Source organism: Argiope bruennichi, chromosome 2, assembly GCF_947563725.1.
Source record: "Argiope bruennichi chromosome 2, qqArgBrue1.1, whole genome shotgun sequence".
Classification (NCBI taxonomy): Eukaryota; Metazoa; Arthropoda; class Arachnida; order Araneae; family Araneidae; genus Argiope; species Argiope bruennichi.
Genome location: NC_079152.1, coordinates 50,901,626 through 50,919,586, shown reverse-complemented (window position 1 = coordinate 50,919,586; position 17,961 = coordinate 50,901,626). Strand labels below are relative to the sequence as shown.

At 30.9% G+C, this 17,961-nt stretch overlaps 1 protein-coding gene across 4 annotated transcripts in view; it reads right to left on the bottom strand.

The window, feature by feature from the left end:
* The window catches only part of LOC129961634 (lysophosphatidylcholine acyltransferase-like), a 90,590-nt gene that overhangs the window by 6,400 nt on the left and 66,229 nt on the right, over positions 1 to 17,961 (bottom strand). For all 4 annotated transcript variants that reach the window (XM_056075156.1, XM_056075154.1, XM_056075153.1 and 1 more), the window contains 5 exons: positions 10,821 to 10,879; positions 10,697 to 10,731; positions 6,328 to 6,382; positions 6,158 to 6,240; positions 1,777 to 1,902 (listed from right to left, as the gene is read on the bottom strand). In XM_056075156.1, coding sequence (XP_055931131.1) covers positions 1,777 to 1,902; positions 6,158 to 6,240; positions 6,328 to 6,382; positions 10,697 to 10,731; positions 10,821 to 10,879 — 358 coding nt within the window. The remainder of the gene's footprint in view (positions 1 to 1,776; positions 1,903 to 6,157; positions 6,241 to 6,327; positions 6,383 to 10,696; positions 10,732 to 10,820; positions 10,880 to 17,961) is intronic.

The window sequence follows — 17,961 nt, the reverse complement described above, 5'->3', positions numbered from 1 at the left end:
GAGAGTCATTGCCTATACTTTACTATATGCAATGTACTCCATGCATTTGCATTTTGTCTATATTTTATTTTCCTGCATTTCCATTTGTCTATATTTAGCTCAATTTTCTATAAGCTGATATCTTTTGTATTTTCCGTTTTAATTCTTGATTTTTATACTAACTAATGCTTTCTACTTATAAAAGATGAAAATAAGTAGCTTAACTAATTTAAAATTGGATAAGATAATTAAATTAATATTGTTGATATTATGGACAAACTAATTAGTTATCGAAGACTACTAATGGAATGACCTGAAAAGTTATATAATTCTTATGTGTAATTAAAAAATTCAACGATGTGTTCTGCAGAATTTTTCTTTATTTAAATAAGAATCTAGATTTTTTTTTTGCACTTAAAAATAAAAAAGAAAGATTATTCAGTCATTAATTGTGAAAGAAATGTATCTATCTTTATTTACCGCATTCTTTCTTTCTTCTTTTTTTAATTAGAAATCCACCTTTTCTGTACGGCATAAAAAAATTGGTGTGCAAAATTTCATTTTTAAACATAGAACAGCGAATTCATTCATCGTTTTATTAAAAAAAATGAGAATTAACATCTGCTATTATTAAAAATAAAATTATATCTTTTGTTCATAAGTTGAATTAATGCTTACTTCTTATTCTATGTTCTTTCCTTAAGTCGGAGACAAAGTTGACTTCGCATAGAAAATGGGAGAACAATAGCAGTCAAAAGTACGTTTAAGCGTTTATTGACATTTTAATTTGGCATGCAGGTGAATTTCCTCGCATTGTATTGTGACAATTTACATAAAATAAAACCTTCATTTTGTCATTATCTATTTCCACTAATTTTCTGAAGCGTATTGTATCTTTAATGTAGAAATAATATTCATTCTAATATTAATTGTATTTTTTCGATTTTTTAACAAAGAGAAATAATAATTAAAAAAAGATACTTTATAAGATGTTTATAATTTTTTAAACTTACCGTATATTTATTTTCTTTTATACGCTGTATAGAGAAAGTACAGTAATTGTCAAAAAATTCGAACTTGAGATTTTGTCGAATCTCCACGTTTTAGATCTTCATGAATTCGAAAAATGCATTTTCGGAAGATGCCCATCTGTCTGTCTGTGACAAAGATAACTAAAACCGCTTTGAGCTAGACGGCTGAAATTTGGTATATAGTCTTTACACTAAATTTTCAGATTTCTATCAAATTTTGAGCAAAATCCGTTCACAGAAAGTATGTCTGTCCTTCTGTTCGATTACAATTTAATGCAATTACTTCAAAACGGAGAGAGTGAGATGTGTTTAACATATGTACATATGTTTAACATTTACCGTGTAGACATCTATCGAATTCTGAACCAAATCCACCGAGGTATGCCTGTTTCTTTTTCTAGTCTATCATTAAATACAATTATACAAATTTTTCATTTTTTTTCAACTTATAATAAAATTGAACTAACTATATAAAGTTTTTGAACTTTTCGCTCATAAATTGTTATACTTCGTTTATGAAAGATAGGATCATCTGACAGATGAAATTAAGGATAATATGTCATTTGCGAAAAGACTGTATGAGAAAAAAATTTTTTAAAATTATTTTTCCAACAATCTTTAACCAAAAACAGAAAAAAAGACCCCCCCCCAACCCCCCGCCCCACTAATTATTTTGGGAAGAATTTTTTCTGTGTTATCGGGAACATTCCATGAAAAAAATTATGCCAGGACACTAAATAAAACAGAAGTTCGGTTCCTTACTTACCCTAGAGTTTTTCTTAGTCTCAGCAATTTGACCAGGGCCACAGTTGGAGGCAAACCGCGGTCTTTGGCGACTTTTAAGAAACGAGCGTCCTCTAAGCAGAAGTCACTCACTGGCATGTTTGTCCAACTAATCACAAATAAAAAGTAGAAAGAAAAAAAAATTAAAAAAAATCGTATGCAGTAATGTAAAATAAATACCAGGGAAACTTTGGTTTCTTTAGACTATTATACTTATTTTAAACTACTTAATTTTAACTTTTTCTTGGATATAACACAAATTTTATTTCTTTGAAAATATATTTATTTTTACTATGTCTATTAAAAAAAACAATAAATAAAGTTTTTTTTGGAGTTATTTTTAAAATTAGTGTTGAAAAGTAATTAAATCGTTATTTTACAAATATGAAATTAATTTCCAATAAAATATTATGCAAAATAAATCACGTGAAATTTCTTCGACATGCTTTTATATGAAAAGTCTTTAAAATTGTTAGGAACAATATATATATGTATATATATATATCTTTTTGATATGCACATTACATTAAATTCATAAATACTTAAAAATTATTGCTATGACAAAAAAAATTATTGCAAATTCTAGTCTATCGTAAATTATCTAATTATACAATTTTTTGTCTTCAAATAATTTTTAAAAAAATGGTGAGTTGAAATTATATTCGACAGTGGTTATTTTCAAGTTCTACTGACTGTTCCAGAAATAGCCCGAAAAAGAATCCAGAATCTCTCCTTTATCAAATGTGAGTAATTATTTTCGTTTTGTGAATTTGACCTCAACTCCTCGTTAGATAAGAATTACGTTGGAGGTCAAGAAATCCTATACAAGGTCAAGAACTAAGAAAAAGGCCAATCAACTTTAACTGAAAACTGAACAAAATCCGATACCCGGGTGCACTTATCAAAGAAGTGAACTTTATGCCGGCATTTATAGGAATCTGATTTAAGGTATTTTGACACAATTACGAACAACAACAAATAATTATTAACTAGCCGCTTTTGGTAACCCACTTGGTAATCAACATTGTTAATTTTCTTAGGATGTTAAACCATAAATATGGAATGCACTTATTTTTTTTTTTTGAAGAATTTCTCTTTATTTAATACGGCTGAAAATATAAATTTAATTGAATCAATGTGTTACAATTTACTGTAAGTGCAAATTAAAAATACGTATATACTACGAAATGCAAGAGGAAGTGAATATCCTATTTTGGAGTTATGTCCAAAGTGAATTTTTTTTAAAATCTTAATTTTAACATTGGCAAAAACATGCGATTAAATGTTACGATGGATAAATTTGAATTTAATGCACCGGGATAGCATGGTTGGTAGGGCGTTGGATTCTCGACCCTTGGGTTGCGAGCTCGAATATCGCCGGTCGAAGACTTCTTGTGTGTGTGGTGGCTTGTGCACGTATAAATTTATCGTGATCACAAAGTCCTCCATGTCGAAAGTAATACCACTGAGGGTACTGGATCAAGGGTGATCCTTTTTTGATTCAGGTCTAAATTACGATCTGTAGATGAGTGAATGAAATGCATGAATGAAGTTCGCCCCGTTACAGGGGTTGTGACGTGTGTGTAGATAAGTCGTACTCTTGGTCCTAGACGGCACTACTGAAAAACAAGAGACACACCCTTTGGCTTAAAATCACTGACTTCTAAAATCAGCGGGCTTGTCTAATAACAAGTATCATTAGAAACAACAATTTGAATTTCAGAGCTACTTTTGACAACTATGTTTGGTGTTTTGTTCAAAATAGCATAACTATAAGCGAATAAACTGAATACTGGATTTCCGACTTTGTTAAAAAAAATCACTGACAAAACCTGGTTTTGAAAGCAGCACAAGACAGAAAATTTTTTCTCTTATCAATTTATTATAATTGCAGATTATGTATTGCATTTAAATTTTAAAAAAAAAATAAAAACGACAAAAAATGTATAGAAATAAAAATGATTTCATTAAAGAAGTAATTTTTTAGGAAAATGTAAAAGACATTTTTGTGGAAAAATAGTTCTGGAAGATTAAGTCAATTTTTATAGGTAAGTTGTAGCAATTACCCATCTGGTGACGATTAAACCTACTTTCTTTAGTGCCGGATTATATTTTCCGTTTGGTGCCTATTTTTTTATTTATTTTGTATCTTTCCTTGTCTGAATAGCTTTTTTGGTCACATGGATCTTCAAAGCATTTCTAGTAATATCTTGAAGCTCCATTAATTAGCGAAGCGTTGAATAATTTCAACTGTAAAAACATAATTGTTTACATTTGGCTGTTGCCATTCGCCTGTAAATAATAAGACCAATTTCTGTACCGCTTTCGTTAGTGTTATATATAGTGCTACAATCAACCAAAAAATGAAATGAATTAGAATTTATGGTTTAATGATTTCAATTACTTATTAGGATGCTTAATTAAAGTAATATCCAACGCAATTTAAGTATTATTATTGCTGATAAAATGCTGATCTACTATAATATAAAATGATCAACGATAATTTAAAACGATTGTTACGAGCAATCTTAAAAGGTCCCGAACAACAATATCACCAGCAACTGACATAGTTATGTTCCTACTTGTCTGAGAACTGTACGAAAAATCACACACACACACACACACACACACACACACACACACACACACACACACACACACACACACACACACACACACACACACACACACACACACACACAAAATCTAATTTTTTTTTTAAATACAATATTTTATTACACGCATCTGCTATCAATATTTATAATTAAATTCTACATATGTTTATCAATAGCTTTTGATTATATTAAGATCAGATTGATATCATTAAGATCATTGGATATAATTATAGCTTTAATCGGATTATTTGTCAAATTCAATAATTTTAACCTTATTAAATTACTGCATTAAATGAAATACTTTAAAAGTAGTGAGAACGAAGTGAAGATACTGAAACCCAGAAACCCTCTACAGAGTAAAAATTATTAATCATAATTCATGGGAAATATTTTGCACTCATTCCGGGAAAATTTCTGCTTTGAAGCGAGTGTTCTTCAGTGGCATTGTAAAATCTAATTAGAGATGTGTGCATGTGCATGTGAAATCATAGTTTACACTGGGGATATTTATTGCAATTTAAGATTTTCACATAGATATATTTTTACTAAGTACAAATATTTGATTTCATTTGACAATCGATACAATTTCATTTAATTTCCATAGAAGATTAATTTCATTAAAAAAAAATTCTATTTATCATTTGCTGAGATCGTTTTTTTTTTTCCTTCAAGCTATGGTGGATCATAAAAAAAAGAAACAAGAATAGAAAACAAAATAAATCTACTATCAAAAGTTCTGTACTATGGTTAATTTTCAACATAAGCACCGTGAAGATTCAGGCATTTGTCATATTGATGAATCAGGTTTCCTGTCACTTTTTCGAAAAAAGGTTGCTGCTAGTTATGAAAGACGATTCTTGACGTTCTTATCAAGATATATATTAATCTGGACCATTATCTTTTATCTAGCCAGTTTCTCAATTTAGGAAAGCGATGAAAATCACTCAGCTCTTAGCCACAGTCCACATTCTACACGTAGGATGACAAAGGCATAAGAGTTTTGGAATAGGTCTTGTTCAATAAGAAGTCGTCCGAAGGAAAAAAAAGTAGTATGCTGGAATTCCAGGCAATAGACTGCCTAACCAGCATGCTAAAATTGCGAATTTGTATACATTCCTGTTCTATATTATTTTTTAAAAAGGAAATCCAAAGAATTTACAGATTAATAAGGAGCTTCGAAGGCCTTCGTTGAGGCCCATCTCATATTCCTGGCGACAATATTCTTCGGAGAGAAGATTGCTCCACAAATAAACTTCGTCGAAGAACATCTTCGGAATCTGGTTCACTTATATGACAAATATCTGAATATTTACAACGATTATGTCAACAAAAAAAAACAAAAAACATTTTGTACATAAATTTTGGTAATAAACTTTATAGTCCATCGAAATTGGAAAAAAAAAAAAAAAAAAAAAAAGAGGTGGTGGAGGGACCCAGGCTCTCGCATTTGTTATTAGATGCTAATACTAATGTAAAAAAAGAAACCATAAGTGTCGCTTTAGAATAACATTAAAGTTATTTCAGAAAAGATTTCGTAATTTTCAACTATGGTTAACTATGGCAATACTTGAGCTAACGCTTCTCTTTTAAGACTTCTATATGGATGGCGATGTCCTATTGGTTAGATATTGCTTTGAGTTCATATGATAGCGGAAATCAATTCGAAAGAAAATTAACTCATTATTAATTCATATTACCGAGTTTCCTACAAATGCGTTAAATGAAAAAATATAATATAATTTTTATTACTTTGAAACAAATTGCTGAACGTTGTCAGCAAAGAGTCTTGGATTTTGTCGTTCCTGTTCACTGGGAAGATACACGGGTAGAAACTAAAAAAGAAAAATCACATTTATTTCTATGAAATTATTGTGCTGTTGTTAAAATTCGTATCAATAGTGAAAGTTGAAACTTCTTACTTCTAATTCACAAGATATGTAGAACTGCGTCAGAGTCAGCCACAGTTGTTTCAGCCTAGAAGGAATAGAAAATTAAACCTTTATTCTCATGATTAACACCTTGACTGTTGTGTCATCCAAATTCAGGTGAAAATAAGAATAATATTCAATGCAGAATTTGATGCGAGAATTTAGTTTATGTTTTCTCGTTTTTATATGTTATTCGCCTTGTGAATCACATGTGATTCACATCTACAATCTAATTAGATATTCTATTCTCTATCACAATTGAGAGATGGCAAAGAAGTAAGCATCTTATTAATGATCCGAAACACAGGCATGAAGCATGGCAGCGGATGGGTAGTAAACTCTATGAATGGTAACTCTATGAATGGTAACTCTAAGAATTCTTATGCATTATCTGCATAACGTTCTATTGTCTACTTACATTAATGATGGTACCTATACTAATAAATTCTGTGATGATTTCAGATATGTTTTATCTTTAATTGAGATTTTAATCTTTATATTCCTTTCGAAGAATAGAGAAAAGAGATGATGATTGATACGAATCGAATTCCTAGAAAAGTATTTTGAATGATTCCTTAAGTCTTTTTTTTTCAATCAAGACAATTCTGAATAATTTAAGCCATTACTTTGATGAATTCTGAACATATTTTAAAAATTCTTTAAGAATTAAAAGAAATAATTAATCCTTGGATAAAATACAGATTCATTTTTGGAATCTGTTCCAAGGATAAAGGCATCCATATTGCTATTTAAATATGTCAAATAATTAAGCCAAGCATTAAATGTGCACTAAAAACCAATTCCTTTTTAATTTCTGGTATTCGAAGTACACAAACAGAATATATTGTTATTGTCAAAATCTTTTGTTTTTAGATTTATCTGAATCCGATTTTTTTTTTAATGTTATCTTTCTGTCTGTCGCTCACTTTGTACATGGGCACAATTAACTCAAAAATGCAATGAAGTAGATGGTGAAATTTGGTTTATGGTCTTTACATTAAAAATATAGATTTGTGCCAAATTTTGGATCTAATCTGCCAACATATTCATATTTCTTCATTGTATGTTTTATATACAATGAAGAAACACAAAATAAAATTACTGAACGAAAACTATAAAATTATTGAAAAAGGATCGTGTGAACAATCGCGATATCCTTCACATTGAATAAAAATATGATACACATTTTTTAGGTATTGTTTTCATTTCCATAAACTTTTCATCGAAAATAATTAATTGTTATTAGTTTGCTTGCATGCAAGTTGTTCTACTTATAATTAACTTTTTTTATATCTGAAAGAAAAAATAATTGGAAACAAAACCAGCATCAAATAAATAGAGCACTTTTTAACATGATAATATACAGGTGATCGTTAAAAACTTTTTAAGCTTTTAAATTCAAAAATTAATTCATTTAAATTCGTCTCATAATGCATAGCAAATAACGTGCACCTGTTGCAAAGTGAATTTATTGAGACAGGTCACAGCGTCCCTAGCGGCAAAATAAGTTACAAATAATTTTTTTTAAAAGTAAAGGAGGTTGACCAAAAAGCCTAAATAGAAAAAAAAATGTCTATACCATAATAAAAACATATGAAAATATTTTATGGACTTATTTGTAAAATTGGAGGAAATATTTAAAAATGAATACAAGAATTTTCTATGATTTGACAAAGGGTTCGTTCTAAAAGAAAAAAAAAATGTATTCTCGGGATTATCATACAGTTTTTTCAGATTTAATTAATCGTGAAATAAAATTTAAGCAACAACAAAAGTAAACAAAAAAAAATGATAAAAATAAAATTTGAAAAATGCTCTCAGGGGGAAGGGAGGGAAAGGTCGAATCTTTCCTGAAGTTAAGAAAAAGAGCTCAAAATTTCTATCGTGAATACTTCCGCTAATTTTGCAGTTAATGTCTTTAAGCTTTTCCTGTCTTTTTATTATGGTATAGATGTGGTAAATTAACTCCACGTGAGGGCGTTCTGCATTCTTCCGGTGTTAGCCAGCAGCCAGAGGGCTGAGTTCAGAGTTCATTAGTCGAGACACGTACATCAACCAAGAAGGGTGTGACCGAAAATCGAAAAGACATGATCCTCTGAAAAAGGCCGAAATGGGAATTTTTGCGTAGAAGAAGTCATCTGCAAATGCCCAGTGTACCACACGTAGGTGGGAAAGATCCTTTGAACAACAACTGTGCCTTTTCATGTAATATAAATTCCTTCTTCATCATTGAATTCTCACTTGTAAAAATCATCATAATCATCCTTTGTTAATCAAGAAATAAAACTATTAAGCTAATTCAAGTGAACTGATGCATTAAAACCCATCACACCCACATAGAGTACAATTTTTTAACTGCACTTTTTGGCCCAACTCCTTTATTTTTTAAAATTAATTTTATAACTTTCTTATTTCGTCATTAAGACACTGTAACCTGTTTCAAAAAATTCAACACCGTCATTTTATTATAGATGCACTTTACTTCTATCCTTATATGGCACGCCGTTTGGAATTTAAACAACTTTAAAGGTTCTTTACCGAGCACCCAGTCCATAAGTTGCGTCATACATGACGGAAAAAAAAAATCAAAACACTCTGCAGGACAGCGTGTTCGCCCTAAGCTTAATAAAGGATGTGTGTACGTACATCTGCATTGCGACGAAACCTCTCTGCCAACATTATCAATGCTGCAAGTAAAAGCAATTCATTTTAAATACAGTGGAACTTCATTTAACAAGCATAATTCGTTCTCAAACCTTATTCGTAACACGAAACACTGATTAAGACAAAAAAAATTTTCCACATAAATTCATTCTGAAAAAAAATTCTCAAACAACTTTATATTAATGAAATTTATTATTTGTAATGTTTGGGTTTGTTTTTTACGAAGAAATTGTTGGCAGAGAGATTTCCTAAGATGGTAAGAGTATCTAACTTAAAGGATGTCCATGCAAGCATTTGCAGAGGGGTTATTAACAAAAGTTATCATTTTTGTATAATAATCCCTTAAGAACACGGACTGTCATTGCAGGTTTTAAAGGAGGTGAAGAATTTTTCCTTTGATGAGAAACTCCGAAGTTCCAGTATTTTGAGACACCTGAACTTGATATCACAGAAGGTCCATTGTTTATAGTTTAAGTTACTGCAACAAACTTTCTTGAAAATTCATAGACTGGTGGTCGAATCGATTTCATCTGAATAGGAGTGAACATTTGAGCCACCGAGGCTTTGTTGCATCGTAGTAAATACCGTCACTCCATTAAAGTATTTTTATTTTCTCGTATTCAAAGTATAGAGTAAAAGTAGAGTATTGTAATCATAAAAAAATTAGAAACCGAGACTCGGATGAATATCCAAGTTTTAAAATAATCCTAAATTCTAAATATATATATTTTTTTGGTATTATGCCTTTCTGTCTGTCTGTCTATGACAAAGATAATTCAAAAACGTTTTGAGCTAGACAGATAAAATTTAGTATATGGATTTTACACCAAATTTGTAGATATCCAGCAAAGATGGAGCGAAAGTCATTCAGAGGAAGCTGCCCTTATATAAGTTAATATGAGAATTATAAGACGAAGAGAGCTAAATAAATAAAATTTGTTACACATATTTCACATCTAAAGAGTAAATGCCTATTAATTTTGGAAGCTAATCCATCCAGGAGTTGACCTCTATGGATCTGTATTTTCACACGCACGTAAACGCGATAACTTAAATATTTCAAATTTGGTACGTAATTTTGCAACTATAATTGTACTTCTGTGTGAAATTTTGGTTTCAGTGAGATAGAAAAAAACTCATGGAAAATATAAAATCAATTTTTCAAGTACTATTAGCCATATGTCCAAGTTTAATTTCTCAACAAAAAAAAGAAAAAAAAAAAAAAAAAAAGAAAGAAAAAAATCGCCAAAGGTCACACGAAAGATTTAAAAAAAAAGTGCTAAATTTAATCCAAAAATTAATATTTTGTAATGTTCATCAATACCATGCAAGGTATTCGCAGCTTTACCTGAAATCCAAACTTTTCTGTGAGATGAGGTGAGTGAATACCTTTATTGGAAAGTATAGGAAGAGAATTACGAAGAAGATATTTGAGAAAACTACTCTCGCTGTTTTTTATTTATTTATTTTTTTGCCTTAAAAAAACATCAAAGGGCAAAATCCGTCTTCAGGTTTCTCTTTTTGCGAATGTGTTTACTACTTATAATCAAAACGAATCACCACCGACAAAAAATCGCAATCACTGGCCAAGGGTGTTTTATGGCCAGTATACATCTTAGAAATGTTAGAAATTCCAAAAAAATTTATTTTTTGGTCTCGAAAAAAAATTAATTGAAAAAAAAGGCGAGAAACTTACGCTCCTGGACCTTCCCAGCTCCAAGTAATTGTATCCTAAAAGGGGAAAAAAATGTATTATTTATAAAACCAAAGAAGGAATTGGATTGTTATGTATCAACTAAGTTTAAAATTTATTTCCTTACCAAATTGTTCTTGTAACGAATAAAGACTGGTTGCACAGGAACACCCGGCGCGAAGGCACCTGAAAAAAAGATTTCAGTATTTAACGGCAAATATCATCCGCAGTGCTGCAATTTTAACTTTCTTCCTGTAGGATTCTATAAAGAATACTATACATTTTGGAAATAATCTGATATTTTTCTGATCTATTGTATTCTTAGATAGTTTTGAAAAGAATGGTTCATAAATGAACACAAATATCAAACTTCGGACATTAGTTAACTTTATGCTATACAGTGTTATATTGAACAGCCTTTATAAAATTTCCTTCATTCAATTCCAAATTTTCAAAGATTTTTAGTATTAAATATAGCATTTGATAATATTTTTATTTTTACTTTTTAATCCATTTTTTATTCATTGTCATAGAAAGATGGCGATAGAAATCTTGGGTTATATTATCTTCTTCCAAAATGATTTTAAATGGCCATCTGTATTGATTTGAATCGTTTTTATAATATCAAGCATTTAGAAATAGCTTACTTAGAATTAATTTATAAAGTTATCAAATGGCGTTAATCATCCTATTTATGATGTTATGAAATGTTTTGAATTTTATATGTTTATTTATGTAAGAAAAAAAAATATATTCTTGAGTTTCTCTAGAACTTGCAGAACTTTGAAAAGTATACTATTTGTGGATTTTCTTTAAAAAAATTCATAACACTTTTGAAAATTTTTTTAGTTTATTTAGCGGAAAATCTCTGTAAAACTTCCCACTTGGTTAATTAGGAACACCAAACAGTCTGCTTGGTTGAAAGGAAGAAATTAATGAGCCAAGAGAGAATTATTAATATGAAAATGACTGCAAAAAATTTACAAAAAAAATGAGATTGAATTAATTATTTGATAAATTGGACATTCGATGCATCTAGTTAAGGAATGTTATGCGGACTTATTAGATAAATGGATTGCCTGTCATATAATGAACGAATTTTGGAGAAGTTACAATTAATGAGGGGTCATTTAGTTGAGAAATGTTTTATTGTACAACTATCATCAATAAGAAAAATTTTTTAACTGGTTCGAATGATTTATAAATATTTTTAAAGGTTCCAGGGAATATATTTAACTTTTAGAAAACATCTTTCTTATTAATAAAGTTATTTGTATATATTTTCATTGTATCTTGTGGTGTATTCTGTTAATTTGGAAATCCTCATGCCCATAGCGCTATTGAAACTAGAATAAATATTTAATCGCATAAAACACAGAAATGCTATTTGCAGTTTTCAAATATGAGTTCTTTATATTCAGGGATTTGAATGTGTAGAAAATATGACAGCTGAATGCCCATTGAACATTTATCTGGTTAGATTTTCTGCAGAATCAATCTAAAGTTTCGAATTCTGTTACAATTCGATTAGGAAGGCTGTATATTAACCCAAAATTCCATAATACACTCCCAATGCGTCATCAACCAGCCGCTAGTATCTGTCTATACATCTAGATCACATCTACGAAGGTAATCAACACACTTTTTCCACCTGTTATTGTTACAGTCTCCTTTTTGTTAGTGTTTCCTGCGAAGATGTAATATTATAATATTCTATTTTATAAGTAAAATATAAGTCGAAGGTGAAATTTTGGTTTATAATACTCAATTAATTTTAAATAATTTGCCAAATCATAATACTAAGCAATTTGTGACAATCACCTTTATTATTTATTGTTTGTTTATGTAACGAAGTGAATAAACATTTTGTTGTGGATCTTTGTATTGGTTTATAAAGTGGTGTTTATGACTTTAATATTCATTTAAGAAAAAAACTATTTTGTTTTAAATTTAAAGAATATTTTTGGAATAATAAGAATATTTCAGCATTTATTTGTGTAAGAGTATAGAATAGCTGATATCAATCAAGGCATCTGAAGGGGAAAAAATGGTATCGGTAAATATTAATGAAAATAAAGTCTTTCAAATTTTCAATCCATACTGAAGACTAATTCTTCACATTCACATATTAAAGCTAATTTATTGACATCTGATCAATTCAGCCTTTTTGCCATATTATCCAGGTTGATGGAAAGCTAAACCAAAAGCTGATTACTTTACAATAGTAAAGGTAACTGTTGATTACTTTACATGTGTTACCGCTTCATTGGCGCTTTTTGTTAAAGAATGTTGCAACCATGCGCTGACTTGGCTTCAGTGATAAAATTTATTGTAACCCTGCTGACATGGGATAAGTTTCCAAAGCAGTTTCGTACTGAGTCGTTGCGGGGTCGGTGAACCTCGAGGAAATAAAAAGTTGGCTTTCGAATTGTCGTTTGATTTTAAATAAGATTACAGTCCACTCATTAAAAAATTGAAATGAATCAGCTTTAACTTGTGGTAAATTCGTACCAATATGGAATGACAATAATAAATATTTAACAATTAAATTTAGGCTTACCGATGAAGCATTTCATTTCATTCGCTTGCCATAATATTTTATGATCACGATTCTTTTAAAAAAAAACTCTGCGAGCTGAATATCAGAATATTCAGCCAAACAAAACCACCCTCTTTCTTTAAATTTTTTTATGTTCCAACAATCGCCTGACATGCTTAGTTTCAGTAATTCTTTTTCTTGAAACATTCTCAGTATCGCTTAAAGCATTTTTTACAGGCGAAGAAAATGGAACATCAAAAAAGAAAATATAATAGTGAAACTGAAATATATATAATTGCCAAATTTTGTTCTTAAAATGACGGAGATGTTATTGCAATTCAATAACCATAAAATGATTGATGGGATAAAAAAACTGCTCTTCGTCCAGAATGCATTCGGAATTCATGATGCACTTCTTCGCACTCCAATGATGCCTCTCAAAGCCTTATATGTGCGGTTCAAGTTAGAAAGTTCATAAGGTGTAGAGAGAAATTTTTCACCGGTTTACAGAATAAATAGAAAGGATGACCTTGAAGATGTCAGACTTTTCGAGGCAGCAAAGCAAATAATAATAATAATAAACTTTGGGATTTCCGGAACTATGGCGGGTTCAAATACATTGCTAGAATTATGCCAACAGTTAAGTTTGATTCAAATAATCCCTCTGATTATGCATTGCATTATCCAAAAATTTTTTTCTTCATTTCTTCAACAAAATAGTATCCATCAGGAGGATACCTTAGACATGGCGATTTGAAACTTCTGAAATCGTGGTTGGTTCTCATCGCCTTGGTGGGTACAGAAATGATGTGGGATAACTACCCTCTATTGATGACGGGACGTGCCACCTACGGGAGGGATTGCACCGTGACCGGCAATGGCCTCTAGGAGTCAACTTTAGTTCTTCCGAATCTAGTTGCTGCCATCTGGTTATTTAAATTTTTCTGTATATAGTAGTCAACTATGATTCCTTAAGGAAATACACGTCCTTCGTATTTTGAAATTTTTCAGCAACAGTTAATGAGTCCTTTCGTAGATGAAGAAACGCACCAGTGTTCGATATGGTCACTCCGGTACCAATTATACTCGTAAAGATTCTCAAAGAGTTTGACGATAATCTCCAAAACAATATACCCTGTATACTTAAATTACATCTCAAGGAGAAATAAATTATAATACTGTAACAAATCGTAACAAACCTGTAATGTTGATTCCCAGAATGGTTAGTTCAATCACTGGAAAGACCGTTTTACGATCAGCTCTGTTGGATGGCGGTCGGGTTCCGAATCGGTGACTCCTCGGCTTGGCGAAAAACTTGGTGACTTTGGCGACAAAATACATAATACTGGAATCTTTCAGAATTTTGACGATAGAGCCAATATGAACTGAGATATGCCTGATTGTTACAGAACTTTCTCTGCTTGTCTCCAGGAACTATAAAAGGTCGGCAGCCTCAAGCTGTAGTCAGTCGTAGTAGTGAACGAGTCATGTATTGAGTCATGAAAAGAGATGGTGGAATAGTTGGATCAGTCCAGCGAAGCATAGGCGTTATGTGGAATTCAAGCATTTTCTGAATTGAGCTGAGTGCTGAGTTTTGGTGTTTATTGTAGAAGCAGCATCGAGTTGTGTGTGGAGTAGCCAGTCGTGTAGTAGTGTGTCGGCAGTTGGATACAGCCAAAGCGAAAAGACAGTGGAGAATTGCAGGCGTCTGGGGAGACCGTAGAGGGTAGCTATGAAGATTCCCTCCTCCTGCTAAATTCTGTCTGGCCGATTTGTGCGCTGTGGTTGTAATTATTACCGATTAGTACTTGTGGGCTACTTTTTGTCGTGTGCTGCTGTGTATTGCATGAGCAAGTCTGTATATTTGTTGTCTTCATATTCTTCGTATTTAATAAGTCATCATTCGTTATTGAGGTCTGTTGATTGTGCTCCTTCATCAATCGGAAAGAACCCCGGAAATTCCATATCAATACCAACTAGTGTTTAACGATGACATAGAATCTCTTTCATTTCAACCCCCCTGCCCCCCCCCAAAAAAAAGACGTTGATGATAAGTCTTCTAGGAAAAATAACAAAGACTGAAAAAAAAAAAATAGCGAGAAAGAAATTTTGAAAAAAGGAACAAACTATTGTGGAACTTGAAACTTTTATTTCCGCGAAAATTTAAATGATCAACTGAGAATAGTTCTGAACATCATGAATCTGAGAAGACATTTGAAAAATAGATGATTGTCGTGGAAGCAGAGAGGCGTATGGTATTACCCAGCATTACAAGCTATGCTTCTTAATGTTAGATGAACTTCTGTTACTGTCACTAAAATGTGATGTCAGGATCAAAGGCAAAATATTGAAAAAATGACAGTAACTATTAAAAAAGAACTATAGCATCCCAGAAAATATTTCCATAAATATGCTTCTGTTATTGTTCATTATTTTTGGAGACAAAGTATATAATAAAGAAGAGCACAGTCTAATCGCAGTTCAGAGAAGTTTCACAATTTATCTAACCTTTTTAGCCTAATTTGTTTGTTGCAGTATCTTGTTTTGGCATATCCGAGTGAATAGTCCTGACAACAACAGCAGGCTTCGTTTACTTTTACCTCTAGCCTCAACATTTTCGAAATAACGTCAAGGGGAACAATGGCCAATAAAATTTCTACAATGATCCTTTGTTTCAGATTGTTTACTTCTGCGCATATCCATATTCAGGTTTTTGATGTACAATTGCCCCGCTTGTACAAGTGGCTTATTTGTGTGCCATTTTATTTATAGCAAACAAACGCGGAGAAATCCATTGTCTTCACATAGATTATATAATTCAGATATGAATCACTTATCAATAATATAGCTTGTTCATTGGTGAAATAAATTTGTTGGCTTTATCCAATGCACTACTGCTAGATAACATTCTTTATAAACATATTGGAAACAAATAGCAAACATGATAAACGATGGATTTAACAATAATTAATCGGAATAACGCAGTTCTGTTCAAAATATTAAATATAAACAGCAAAGACAATAAAAATAAATGAGTGACTATAAAAAAAATGATGACAAATACCATCACTGGAGGAATTTACTTTTTAAGAATGAACACTTTCTATCATGTTACATTCACATGACAAGATAACAATAAAAATACAATGGAATAATTTAATTGATTAATCTGGATAATATTAATTAATCATCCAGCTGGATGAAATGAAGAATTTCCAAATTGTTTTTTCTGTATTTTAATATCTTTAATAACAGATAATAATTTGGGATGAAGAGGATTGATACTGCTTTCCATAAGCTGATCCAAAATAAGATAACAGATATTTAAGGCAGACGATATAATAAAAACATTAAAATACAAAGAAAATAAATTCAGCTGCTTTAATTCTGTAACTGTCTTCTTTCTTGTTATCAAGAATTTACGGTAAAGACTAAATTCAACTGCAGCTTCTTATCATTTTTTTTTATATAATGCATTCTTTTTTCAACTTTTACTTTTAGTCTCCTCGAAAGGCGAAAAAAAGAAATATATATGGATTTAAATTAAATTACACAAGCGGGAATTTTTTAAAAATGGGAGAGTTAGTTTAAAAAAAAGCAATAAAGAGTTTTTATTTTTCGATAAATAATGTGAACATTGTAAGTGACATACGCAATAGGTTAGACGAATGATGTTATTTGGCTTTTACACCAAAATTTTGGGTATCTATCGCTTTTGAACCAAATCAGTGAATAAAACGAGATATCATTCAAAATTGTATACTCCATTCTCTTTCTTATATGATGAAATGAAGCATGAAAGTATTTCATTGTGTTTGTGGCGGTTAATGTATGAGAAAACTAAGAAGAGATTGCTTCCAATTTTTAGTTATAACAAAATCTACTGTGCAGGCACAATTTTCAGTGTTCCTCAGTGGCTGGCATGATGTTTGCAGATTGTATTTTTAATGTGCAAAATGTAATAAAAGTTGGAACATTTTAAACACAAACAATGTTTAGAATGAACAAGGATTTTCTTAAATACAGTGGCTCAAAAAATTGAGAGTACACCTTACTTTTACTTGATAAATCCGACTTTCAATATAAATAACACATTACCGAGAAGTGAAAACATGTTTCACCAAATGGTTTAATTTAGAGTAAAAATAAAGAAAAATCAACGAAAAATTCCTAAATTGAAAAATTTTAGCAGCATTTTAAATAAACATACTCAGATTTTTGCTTCAAAAAATTGAGAATACACCAATGAAATTTTTGCAATATCTCGCATAGAAACAAAGTGTCACTATTAAGTTGCGTGTCTTTTGGCTCCTATGATGGCCTCTGAACGTCATGGTACCGATTCGACCCATTTTTGGCGGTATCTGAAGATATTTTATCCCATTCTTCTTGCAACACTTGTTTTAAATGGGTTTTGTTTTTAATTTTGTGTTTTCGAGCCACTTTTTCGAGTATGCCCCACGAATATTTTATGGCATTGATGTCAGGGTACTGTGGTAATGTGTGTAACTACTATTTACAATGAAAAAGACACAACATTTTGACGTTACGAGCATTCTGTTTGGTATCGTTGTCCTGTTAGAAAATTGAATTTCCATCTAAACCCAAATTTTTAACACTTTCCTTTCGATTGCAGCGACTGTATGGTTCTTCCAATATTCTGCAGAAACTTCTCAAATCATAGGCAAAAGTGTAAGTGTTAAAACTGTGCGAAATGCCATTAGACAAG